Source organism: Gekko japonicus, unplaced genomic scaffold, assembly GCF_001447785.1.
Source record: "Gekko japonicus isolate JY-2015 unplaced genomic scaffold, Gekko_japonicus_V1.1 scaffold2660, whole genome shotgun sequence".
NCBI classification, from domain to species: Eukaryota; Metazoa; Chordata; class Lepidosauria; order Squamata; family Gekkonidae; genus Gekko; species Gekko japonicus.
The window spans coordinates 104,630-116,388 of NW_015175447.1; the positions used below are offsets into that span (position 1 = coordinate 104,630).

Sequence of the window (11,759 nt, forward strand, 5' to 3'; positions counted from 1 at the left end):
CACAGTAACTCAGCTTAGAGGGAACAGTGGTCTCCAGGTAGAAGAGATCAGCTCCCCCTGGAGACAATGGCTACTTTGGAAGGTGGACTCTATGGCATTCTACCCCACTGATGTTCCCCCCTGCCTCAAACACCGCCCTCCTCAGGCTCCACCTCCAAAATCTCCAGGTATTTCCTAACCTGGAGCTAGCAACCCTACCACTAATGGTTATTGGCCATCCTCCTTGATTCTGGTACGGTTTGTTTATGTGTTTTTATTGGATTATTTTATGATTTTAGTGCTTTTTATTGTTCAAGTGTCATAACGTTTTTATGTTTGCTGCCTTGGGGACCCTGATTGGGTGGAAGGGTGGCATAAAAATGTTTAAAATAGACAAATAAAATAGCAGAGGATGCAGTTAGGGTTTCCAGATCTGTTGGACCACAGGGCGGGGTGGGGGGTGCACTTACCAGGAGTGTGGAGGGAAGGAGCCGGAAATAACCACGGCATGCCTACATCACCTGGAAGTGACATATGCACATTGGTGATGTTGGGGGCAATGCTCTGGTTTGTAGACAAAATTTCTATGGTAGAATTAGCTTCTACCATAGAGTTTTGCCCAAACACCAGAGCATCACCACCACCCCCAACGTCACTGATGTGCCTACATCACTCCTTGGTGATGTAGGCATGTTGCATTTAGTTGCATTTATTTCCGGCTTCTTGCCTGTTTGGGAGGTAATTGGGGGGGGGAGCGCCTGACCAAGTGGCATCCCTAGCAGAGATACAACAGCCAAACAAATGAGGTCCAGTCAGAAAAGTTTGAGAACTACCAGGGCTTTTTTTGCAGAAAAAGCCCAGCAGGAACTCATTAGCATAATAGGCCACACCCAACAGCAGAAACATATTAGCATATTAGGTCTCACCCCCTTGCCTTCCCTTGGCTTGTCCGGGCGTCCCGGAGATGCAGGGAGCCTGGGCAAGCTGGTCCTTGGACAGGCCAGGGAAGGCACGGGGAGGCATTTAAATGCCTCCCCAATCCTTCCTGGCCCACCCACCTTGGAGTCTCTGGGGGGGGGTCGCTCTCCAAGCCTTCCCTCTGTAGCCACGCATGCAGAGGTTTTGACTGTATTGGGCGTAGCCAACTCTGAAGCCAGCCGGAACTCCGTTCCTGTACGTTCCTGCCCAAAAATAGCCCTGAGAACTACTATTTATGTTAGCTGAACTGCAGGCTCTGTTCCCCGAAGGGAGAGACCACGGAAGCATTTACAAGCTCAGCAAGCCGGAAGCGCAGATTTTCTGGAGAGACACGTGGGGCAGCCGGTGAGACATCAACAAACCTTCTTCGCCATTCAGTGGGCTCCCTTATATCCACCAGGTGGAGGCTAGAAAACTCCTGAAACTACAGCTAATCTCTAGGCTACGAAGATTAGTTCCCCTGGAGGAAATGACAACTTTGGAGGGTGGACTCTATGGCATTACGCCCTACCTCCATATCTCCAGGAATTCTCCAACCCTAACTAGAATCCGACTCCATTTGGGGTGTGCAAGACCATCAATAGGAGTAAAGGTAAAGGTTTCCCTTGCTCGAAAGCCAGTCGAATCCGACTCTAGGGGGCGGTGCTCCATCTCCGTTTCCAAGCCGAAGAGCCAGCACTGTCCAAAGACTTCTCTGTGGCCATGTAGCTGGCTTGACTAAACGCCAAGGTGCACGGAACGCTGTTCCCTTCCCACCGAAGTGGTACCTATTTATTTCCTTGCAATTTCCTGCTTTCGAACTGCTAGGTTGGCAGGAGCTGGTGCCAGAGACGGGAGCTCGCTCCGTCACGCGGCACTAGGGTCTCGGACTGCCGAGCTACCGACCTTCCGGTCTGCAGCTCAGCGTCTTAACCTCTGAGCCACCGTGGCCCCAAGAAATCAATGGTAGGCAGAGCCAGCTAATGTGGGTGTTGTTTCCATCTTCCACCCTTGCAATAATACTTTTTTTTTTTTTTAAGAAAGAACTGCAGGATTGTTTTGATTATTATTTTCAATCATACGCCTTTCTGACCGGGAGCCAAGTCAGATTACAAGTATGATTAAAAAAAACCTCCAAAACCTCCAGTCAATCAGTAAACAGATTACAAACGGTGATAACATCAGGCAGTCAGTGAATGGATTACAAGATACGACAACATCTGAATCGACGGTTTGTTAACCAGCAGGCTGGCTAGCTCTGGGTTGGAAAATACCTGGAGATTTTGGGGGTGGAGACGGGGGAAGTAGCATTACCAGATGCCCTGTTTTTAGAAGACATGTGCCAGTATTCCCTCCAAGCTGAGTTAGTGTGAACTAGCTCACAGTTTCTTAGCCTCCGGCTCACACATTTTTGTCTTAGCTCAGGAAGGAGGGCTCCAGAGCGAACTAATTGATGCAGCAGCCAAATGACTCGCTCACAACTTTCATGCCAGTAGCTCACCAAGTAGAATTTTTGCTCACAAGACTCCACGGCTTAGAGGGAACATTGGAAATGACATGTCCTCTTTTTTTGGTGTACGTCCTCTTTTGGACTCTTTTTAAAAACCTGATGAAAATGTCCTCTTTTCTGAGTTGGAAGGTTGGGAATATTCCTAAGGTAAAGGTAAAGGTTTCCCTTGCTTGAAAGCCAGTCGAGTCCGACTCTAAGGTTGCGGTGCTCATCTCCGTTTCCAAGCCGAAGAGCCAGCGCTGTCTGAAGACGTTTCCGTGGTCATGTGGCCGGCATGACTAAACACCAAGGCGCACGGAACGCTGTTCCCTTCCCACCGAAGTGGTCCCTATTTATCTCCTTGCAATGTCTTGCTTTCGAACGGCTAGGTTGGCAGGAGGTGGAACTAGAGATGGGAGCTCACTCCGTCAGGCAGCACACTCGGGTCTCGAACTGCTGAACTACTGACCTTCCACAGCCTGCAGTTCAGCGTCTTAACCACTTGAGCCACCGCAGCTCCTAGGAATATTCCTAGTTCATGGCAATTATCCCAGTTTAAATTGTAGGGGGAGATTTGTCATAGTGATCACTTGCTTGAAGTAGTCAGTCAGGAAATATGTCCTCTTTTTTGCTATTCAAAAGGGGGAGGGACCTGTGGTTTGGGGAGGGAAGGAACATCACCAGGGCGCGATGCCATAAAGTCCACCTCCAAAGCATCCATTTTATTTAGGGGAACCAATCTCCATAGTCAATGGTGACATCAGGTGATCTCCCGGTCCCACCTGCAGGTTACCAACCCTGCCTGTAAGTTCCAGGGCTCTTTTTGTAGAAAAAGCCCAGCAGGAACTCATTAGCATAATAGGCCACACCCAACACCAGAAACTCATTAGCATATTAGGCCACACCCCTGCCAGCACAGCTCATTAGCACATTAGGATGCACCCCCATGTTACCAGAAGTGTGGTCATCCAGCCACACCCGCCTTTTGCTTGTTATTCTGTTTACCTTGTTTGTGGTCAAAACCCAGGGCCTTTTTGTGTAGCAGGAACTCCTTTGCATGTTAGGCCACACACCCCTAATGTAGCCAATCCTAATGAGTTCCTGCTGCTGGGTGTGGCCTATTATGCTAATGAGTTCCTGCTGGGCGTGGCCAACTTGGGAGCCAGCCGGAACGCCGTTCCTGTGCGTTCCTGCCCCAAAATAGCCCTGCCTGTAACTGATTCCTATGCAGGTACTGATATCCTGCAACGTCTCATTTTGCCACTCTGCTTGCAACTACATCCTGCCAACCTAGCCGTTCGAAAGCAAGAAATTGAAGTAGATAAATAGGTGCCACTTCGGTGGGAAGGGAACGGCGTTCCGTGCGCCTCGGTGTTTAGTCATGCCGGCCACACGACCACGGAAACGTCTTCGGACAGCGCTGGCTCTTCGGCTTGGAAATGGAGATGAGCACCGCAACCCTAGAGTCGGATTCGACTGGCTTTCGAGCAAGGGAACCTTTACCTTTACCTTGCAACTACAGGCGTAATGCAGGGGACAACTGTCCTGCCAAGTTCTCCCCCTCGTCCTAAAACCTACCACTCACCATACTAATCAGAGCCAGTTTGGTGTAGTGGTTAGGAGCACGGACTCTAATCTGGGAGAACCGGGTTTGATCCTCCACATGCAGCTGCTGGTGTGACCTCGGGTCAGTCACAAGTCCTCTCAGAGCTGTTCTCTCAGAAGAAGTTCTCGAAAGAGCTCTCTCAGCCCCGCCTGCCTCACAGGGTGTCTGTTGTGGGGAGGGGAAGGGAAAGGAGATTGTCAGCCGCTCTGAGTCGCCTTCGGGTAGTGAAGGGCAGGGTATAAATCCAATCTCTCCTCCTCCTGCTCCTCCTCTCCTCCAGCCCAGGGAAGTGCTGATCGCCACTTTTGGGTCAGGAAGCAATTTCTCTCCAGGCCAGTTTGGCTGGAGATCCTGGAGGTTTTCTTGTCATCTTCTGGGCGCGGAACAGCGGTCACTGGGTGTCTGTGGAGAGGGAGGTATTTGTGAATTTCCTGCATTGTGCCGAGGGTTGGACTAGACCCTGGAGGTCCCTTCCGACTCTATTCTTCTTCTTCTCTTCTTCTTCTTCTGCAAAGAAGGGGCTGTGGGGCCTCACTTCGATCCAGCGCTCTCCAGAACCAACATTTTCCATACTGTTAAATATCAGATGGGAAGACGACTTGTAGAACTCGAAGGCGGTCCCTTCCCCAGTAGGGATCCCAGCGTCCAGGAGGCGGGGCCACGCACACTCCCCCAAGCGCAGGGGAGAAGAGGGTTAGCTTTAAAAACACACTGTGGAAGAGAGGAGAGAATAAACCTGAATGCTGCAGTGGTGGCTGCCGCTGAAACAGGGCTGTTTTAATCTGCATAGTCGTATCAGCTCTTCATTGGCAAATAAGAAACGCTGCTCGGCAAGAACCCGTGGCTCCACCCACTCTCTAAAAAAACTTGATTGGCACCAAGAATTGGGCAGGGCTCTTTTTGTAGAAAAAGCCCAGCAGGGACTCATTAGCATAATAGGCCACACCCGCCATTGGGGACCCCTGGGCTATTATATCTCAGATCTGTTGATGGACCTATTCTTCAGGGATTTATCTAATCCCCTTTTTAAAAAAGCAGTCTTTGCTGTGGCCCATCACATTTCCTGGTGGTGAATTCCCTAAGTTTAACTGTATTTGATTTACTTGGGGCCCTTCCAGCTCGTCGCATTCCTCCCAGGGCGTATCGCTGCACCACAAACCAAACTGGTTTTGTATAGTCATGCTGTGTCCCCAGGGAACCCTGGGAATTGTAGTTCTGCGAAAGCCGTCTGGGAGGCATCATTAAACTACAATTCCCAGGATACTTCGGAAGAAGCTCTGCTAGTTCTACCGATACAAACCGTCTAGGTTTGCTTGTTAAATATGCCGTGTACGCAGGGCTATTTTTGGGCAGGAACGTGCACAGGAACGGAGTTCCGGCTGGCTTCCGAGTTGGCCACACCCAGCAGGAACTCATTAGCATAGTAGGCCACACCCAACAGCAGAAACTCATTAGGATTGGTTTCATTAGGGATGTGTGGCCTAACATGCAAAGGAGTTCCTGCTACAAAAAAAGCCCTGGGTTTTGACAACAAACAAGGTAAACAGAATAACAAGCAAAAGGTGGGTGTGGCTGGATAACCACACTTCTGGTAACATGGGGGTGCGTCCTAATGTGCTAATGAGCTGTGCTGTCATGGGTGTGGCCTAATATGCTAATGAGTTCCCGCTGTAGGGTGTGGCCTATTATGCTAATGAGTTCCTGCTGGGCTTTTTCTACAAAAGGAGCCCTGCGTGTACCAAAGCTAGGATTACTAGCTAGGATGGTACGGAGTTGTTTTCTGTTGCCCCAGAAGGTCGGACCAGAACCAACGGGTTGAAATTAAATCAGAAGAGCTTTCAGCTAAACATTAGGAAGAACTTCCTGACAATCGGAGCGGTTCCTCAGGTGAACAGGCTTCCTTGGGAGGTGATGGGCTCTCCTTCTCTGGAGGTTTTCAAACAGAGGCTCAATGGCCATTTGACAGCAATGCGGATTCTGTGAACTTCGGCAGATCACGAGAAGGGAGGGCAGGGAGGGTTGCCTCAGTGCTCAGTTTTCGTGGCCCTTTCTTACACGCCCAGGGAAATGCCGATCGCCACTTTGGGGTCAGGCAGCAATTTTTCTCCAGGCTACTTTGGCTGGAGATCCTGGAGGTTTTCTGTCATCTTCTGGACATGGAACAATGATCACTGGGTGTGTGTGTGTGGGGAGGGTATTTGTGAGTTTCCTGCCTTGTGCAGGGGGTTGGACTAGATGACCTTGGAGGGCCCTTCCAGCTCTTATCATTCTATGATTGCCATATTTTGAAAAGCAAAAAAGACATATTTCCTGACTACTTCAAACAAGTGGTTGCGATGGCAAATCTCATTTCAAATGCCCCTACTATTTAAGCTGTGGTCATTGTTACTAACTAGGAATATTTCTAACCTTCTGACCTAAAAAGAGGACATTTTCATCAGTTTTTTTTTAAAAAAAGAGCCCAAAAGAGGATGGACATCCCAAAAGAGGACATGTCCTCTAAAAAGGGGATGTCAGGTAACCCTAACCAAAGCCAATATCCCTGGGTCCACTTCAAGGCTCCCTCTAAGCTGTGGAGTCCTGTGAGCAAAAATTCTATTTTGTGAGCTACTGGCATTAAAGTTGTGGGTGAGCGATTTGCCTGCTGCATAAATTAGTTTGCTCTGGAGCCCTCCTTCCTGAGCCAAGTCAAAAATGTGTGAGCTGGAGGCTAAAAAACTGCGAGCTAGCTCACACTCATTCAGCTTAGAGGGAACACTGGCCCACTCTCAAGTGTGAAAGGCACACCTGTCAAGCCGTTTCTGTTCTGTTCTCTGCAGGAGCCTGGTATCCTGGTCCGAATTCCGAAAAGGGCTCCATCGGGTGCACCCTGTGGACCCAGGTCCGATGGCCACCGCCTTACGGTCCACCATAGACCTCACGTGTAACGGGCACATCTCTGTCTTTGAATTTGACATCTTCACTCGCCTCTTTCAGGTACGTGCAAAGCCGGGAAACTTGCGTGCATGGATGATGGCCAAGGGTGAAAGACTTGCCCGACTTCTGAGTTCTCAAGTTCAAAAAAAAAAATACTCAAAATAAGAATGTTTGGAGCAGTTTGACATTTTAGGATAATTCCGTTGGTGTGTGCGCGTGAACTTGGAAGCCAAGTTTTGTTTGGGGTACGGCGTTCCATGTTTTTGTCCTATAACCAGGGGTCATTTCCTGCAGGAGCGCACAGGAGCAGCGCTCCGGCAGTAAAGAGCCCAGGGGGCGGGCACATGCAACAAGCCCCACCCTCTGCTCCCAGTGGCCCTCAGTCAGAGCAAGAAGCAGCCAGGTAAGTTGCAGAGCCCCCCCCCGGTCCAAAACTGTCCAGTGGCACCTTTAAGACCAAGTTTTATTCAGGCACAAGCTCTCCCTCCTCTGTGAGGACAGATCTGCACGTTCCTCACCCCCCCCCAATAGCTAGCAATCCAAAACAGTCCAGTGGAGCCTGAGTGGTGGGTGTTGCCTTCTGACACACTTCCGGTGATGTCAGGGTGTGTGGCATATGCAAATAAGTTATGCTAATGAGTTATGCTAATGAGCTCCTGCACCTCTTTTTCTACGAAATGACCCCTGCTTATAACCAAGTTTCAAGATCTGTGTGTAAGTTCCACCGAGTGGCTTTCAACTTATGGCGACCCTTATGGAATGAATAACCTACAAAAGGTCCTCTCGAAACAGTCTCGCTCAGGTCTTGCAAACTGAGAACTGTGGCTTCCTCGACGGAGTCCATTCATTTCTCTTCTCCTGCAGCTTACAGCTTCTCTTAGCATTATCTTAGCCAGTTTGGCGTCATGGTTAGGAGTGGCAGACTCTGATCTGGGAGAACCGGGTTTGATTCCCCCACTCCTCCACATGCAGCTGCTGGTGTGACCTCGGGGCAGTCACAAGTTCTCTCGGAGCTGTTCTGTCAAGAGCAGTCCTCGAAAGAGCTCTCTCAGCCCCACCTACCTCACAGGGTGTCTGTTGTGGGGAGGGGGAGGGAAAGGAGATTGTAAGCCGCTCTGAGACTCCTTCGGGTAGTGGGCGGGATAGAAATCCAATCTCTTCTTCTCCTTCCTTCCTTCCTTCCTTCCTTCCTTCCTTCCTTCCTTCCTTCCTTCCTTCCTTCCTTCCTTCCTTCCTTCCTTCCTTCCTTCCTTGGTGTGACCTCGGGGCAGTCACAAGTTCTCTCGGAGCTGTTCTGTCAAGAGCAATCCTCGAAAGAGCTCTCTCGGCCCCACCTACCTCACAGGGTGTCTGTTGCGGGGAAGAAAACTGCTAAATAGTGGGTTCCATGGATGAGCAGACCCCAAGTCTAGTGATCAGCTTTATTTGTGATTTCAGCAAGAACAAGACTAAACAGGGCCAAAGCCTTGTTTAAATAGCATGCAATTGCCATACCCAATCACCCCCCACTCCCAACGATAGGCTATTTACATAACATTAATACTTGATTGGTGACTTCCAGAGTGCTGGTGGGCTATTGTTCTTCAGCTTCAAGCTCAGCCAGTCTCAGGCAGAACAGTCCTTGGCTCCAGAGCAAGCTAATTTATGCAGTAGCCAACTCACTCGCTCACAACTTTAATGCCAGTTGCCAGAGCACAGAATTTTTGCTCGCAAGACTCCACAGCTTAGAGGAAGCATTGGTGGAGAGCCAGTTTGGTGTGGTGGTTAGGAGCATGGACTCTAATCTGGGAGAACCGGGTCTGATTCCCCACTCCCCCACATGCAGCTGCTGGTGTGACCTTGGGTCAGTCACAAGCTCTCTCAGAGTTGTTGTCTCAAGGGCGGTCCTCGAAAGAGCTCTCTCAGGGTGTCTGTTGTGGGGAGGGGGAGGGAAAGGAGATTGTAAGCCGCTCTGAGACTCCTTCGGGTAGTGAAGGGTGGGGTATAAATCCAATCTCTTCTTCTCACCAAAGTCTCCATCTCATTCCGTCTTAACCTGGACGGCCCAGATTAGCCCGATCTTGTCAGATATTGAAAACTGAGCAGGTTCAGTACTTGGATGGGAGACCACCAAGCAGGCTCGTAGCCAGGATTTTGTGGCATGTGGGGCAAACTTTTTTCTGGTGGGGCTGAAGTTCTCAGTGCAGAAAGAAAAGCCATTTAGCCAATAGAAAAGCTGTTACCAGGAGAGATCTCTAAATTGCAAACTGTCGACCACTTTAGATGACAGTTCTCAGCTGCCGCAAGTTAATCACGTCTGCCAGCCTAAGCAACCATTCTGATAACAAGCCGGCAAGTGGGGGTGATGACATCTCTAGTCAAAAAAGCTAACTGGCAGGAAAAACTCTCTTAAAGGAGACCAGTTTCTTGACACAGAGGTAGAAGGGATCCTAGAGGTCACCTACTCCAACCCCCTTGCTCAGTGCAAGAATTAGTCAACTGCAGCACCCCACTCTGCTTCAAGGAGCACACAACTTTTAAAAAATGTTTAAAAATGACTGAAAAAGCATTTACAAGAGAAATTATTATGGGCCTGCCACCAAGGAAGTCTAGGGTTGCTATGCAGAAGCAGGCAACGGCAAGCCACCTCTGTCCAGCTGTTCACCTTGAAAACCCTACTGGGTTGCCATAAGTCGGCTGCAACTTGACAACACTCTCCCCCGTCACCTCCTCATTCTCAGAGGTCCCATGACTGACTACCCTTTTTTGGGTACGCATTTCTGAAGTCCCATCTTAGTGCTTTGGAAACTGCCTTGGAATCTGCAGGTTTCACAGATGGGACGGGCTGAGTGGGCGAGCTTATTATGGCAACCGAAGAGTTTAGATGATCGAGCTGCCTCTGTTGCCGGAGAGCGCTGACCACAGAGCAGGATGTGGCTCATTTAGGTCAGCAGCTCAAGGCGGCCAAACGTGGGCGGCAGGACGGAGGGAGGGCGGTCAGCCCGTGGAGGTGGGGGAGCGAAGTTTCCGTTGACGACGAACAACAGGGAGGACTTGCGAGTCCCTCGTTTCCATCGCGGTGCCTCCCTTTGGTCGTACTCGGGTTGTTTTTTAACAGAAAGGTGCGCACAGAAATAAGAGCTGGGTGTGAGTCCAGTTAGCGCCTTAGCGACCAACAAGATTTATTCGTGGCATAAGTTGTCGAGCTCAAAGGCCTGGGTTCTCAAAACCTCACGCCCTGAACATTTTGTTGGTCTCTAAGGTGCTACTGGAGCTGCGGTGGCTCAAGTGGTTAAGACGCTGAACTGCAGGCTGTGGAAGGTCAGTAGTTCAGCAGTTCGAGACCCGGGTTGCCGCATGACGGAGTGAGCTCCCGTCTCTGGTCCCAGCTCCTGCCAACCTAGCAGTTCGAAAGCAAGAAATTGCAAGCAGATAAATAGGGACCACTTCGGTGGGAAGGGAACAGCGTTCCGTGCGCCTCGGCGTTTAGTCATGCCGGCCACATGACCATAGAAACGTCTTCGGACAGCGCTGGCTCTTCGGCTTTGAAACGGAGATGAGCACCGCAACCCTAGAGTCGGACTTGACTGGCTTTCGAGCAAGGGAACCTTTACCTTTACCTTTAAGGTGCTACTGGATTCGAATCTGGGGTTTTGACCCTCGAAAGCTTATACCCCCAAAACCTTGTTGGTCTAAGGAGCAATCTTGTTGGTCTAAGGAGAATTGAGCTGCGCTACCACAGACTAACATGGCTAAATTAAAACAGAAGAGTTTTCGGCTAAAGTTCCTCGGTGGAACAGGCTTCCTCGGGAGGAGGTGGGGGGCTCTCCTTCTTGGGAGGTTGTCAGACAGAGGCTAGATGGCCACCTGTCAGCAATGCTGATCTGGTGAACTTCGGCAGATCATGAGAGGGAGGGCAGGAAGGGTTGCCAGTCAGTGCTCAGTTCTCGCCGCCCTTTCTTACATGCCCAGGGAAATGCAGATCGCCACATTGGGGTCAGGAAGCGAATTTTCCTCCAGGCCAGTTTGGCCGGGGATCCTGGAGGGTTTTCTTTTTTCGGTCATCTTCTGGGCATGGAGCAGCGGTCACTGGGTATGTGTGTGTGTGTGTGGGAGGGATTGATGTGTTTGAGAATTTCCTGCCTTGTGCAGGGTGTTGGGCTAGATGACCCTAGAGGTCCCTTCCAACTCTAGGATTCTATGATTCTACCCTCTGAAACCATGGGAAAACAAGTTAATTGTCCATACAAAATAGTATATAAACATTGAGGGGGTCAATAGGGGAAGACAGCGAGTTCGGAATGAATCTGTACCAGTCGCCAGATCTTGTGCTTGGACACCCAGTCCGCCAGACTCATCCACTAGATCGGCTAAGACCTCTGTGAATTCCTGATCGCTTGGTACCCGTGCCTTCTGGCAGAGTTTCTGTGCTGTTATCTGCCGTTGGATAGACGAAGCTCACCAGGTGAAGCTCTCCCCCGCCCTTGTGCCTGTGTGAAGGGGAAAGCTGCACCAGTTGGATTGTTCTCGACAGGGGTCATTTCGTAGAAAAAGAGGTGCAGGAGCTCATTAGCATAACTCATTAGCATAACTTATTTTCAAATGCCACACCCCCTGACATCACTGGAAGTGTGTCAGAAGGCAACACGCACTGCTCAGGCTCCACTGGACTGTTTTGGATTGCTAGCTATTTGGGGGGGGGGGGAACGTGCAGATCTGTCCTCGCAGAGGAGGGAGAGCTTGTACCTGAACTTGGTCTTAAAGGTGCCACTGGACTGTTTTGGATTGCTAGCTATTGGGGGGGGGATGTGCAGATTTGTCCTTGCAGAGGAG

General features: G+C 50.2%; 1 protein-coding gene across 1 annotated transcript in view; it reads left to right on the top strand.

Annotated features, from left to right (window-relative positions):
* Positions 1-1,192: 1,192 nt before the first annotated feature.
* The window catches only part of LOC107122746 (E3 ubiquitin-protein ligase CBL-like), a 53,758-nt gene continuing 43,191 nt past the window's right edge, over positions 1,193-11,759 (top strand). The window contains exons 1-2 of the mRNA XM_015425878.1: positions 1,193-1,302; positions 6,851-7,007. Coding sequence (XP_015281364.1) covers positions 1,193-1,302; positions 6,851-7,007 — 267 coding nt within the window. The remainder of the gene's footprint in view (positions 1,303-6,850; positions 7,008-11,759) is intronic.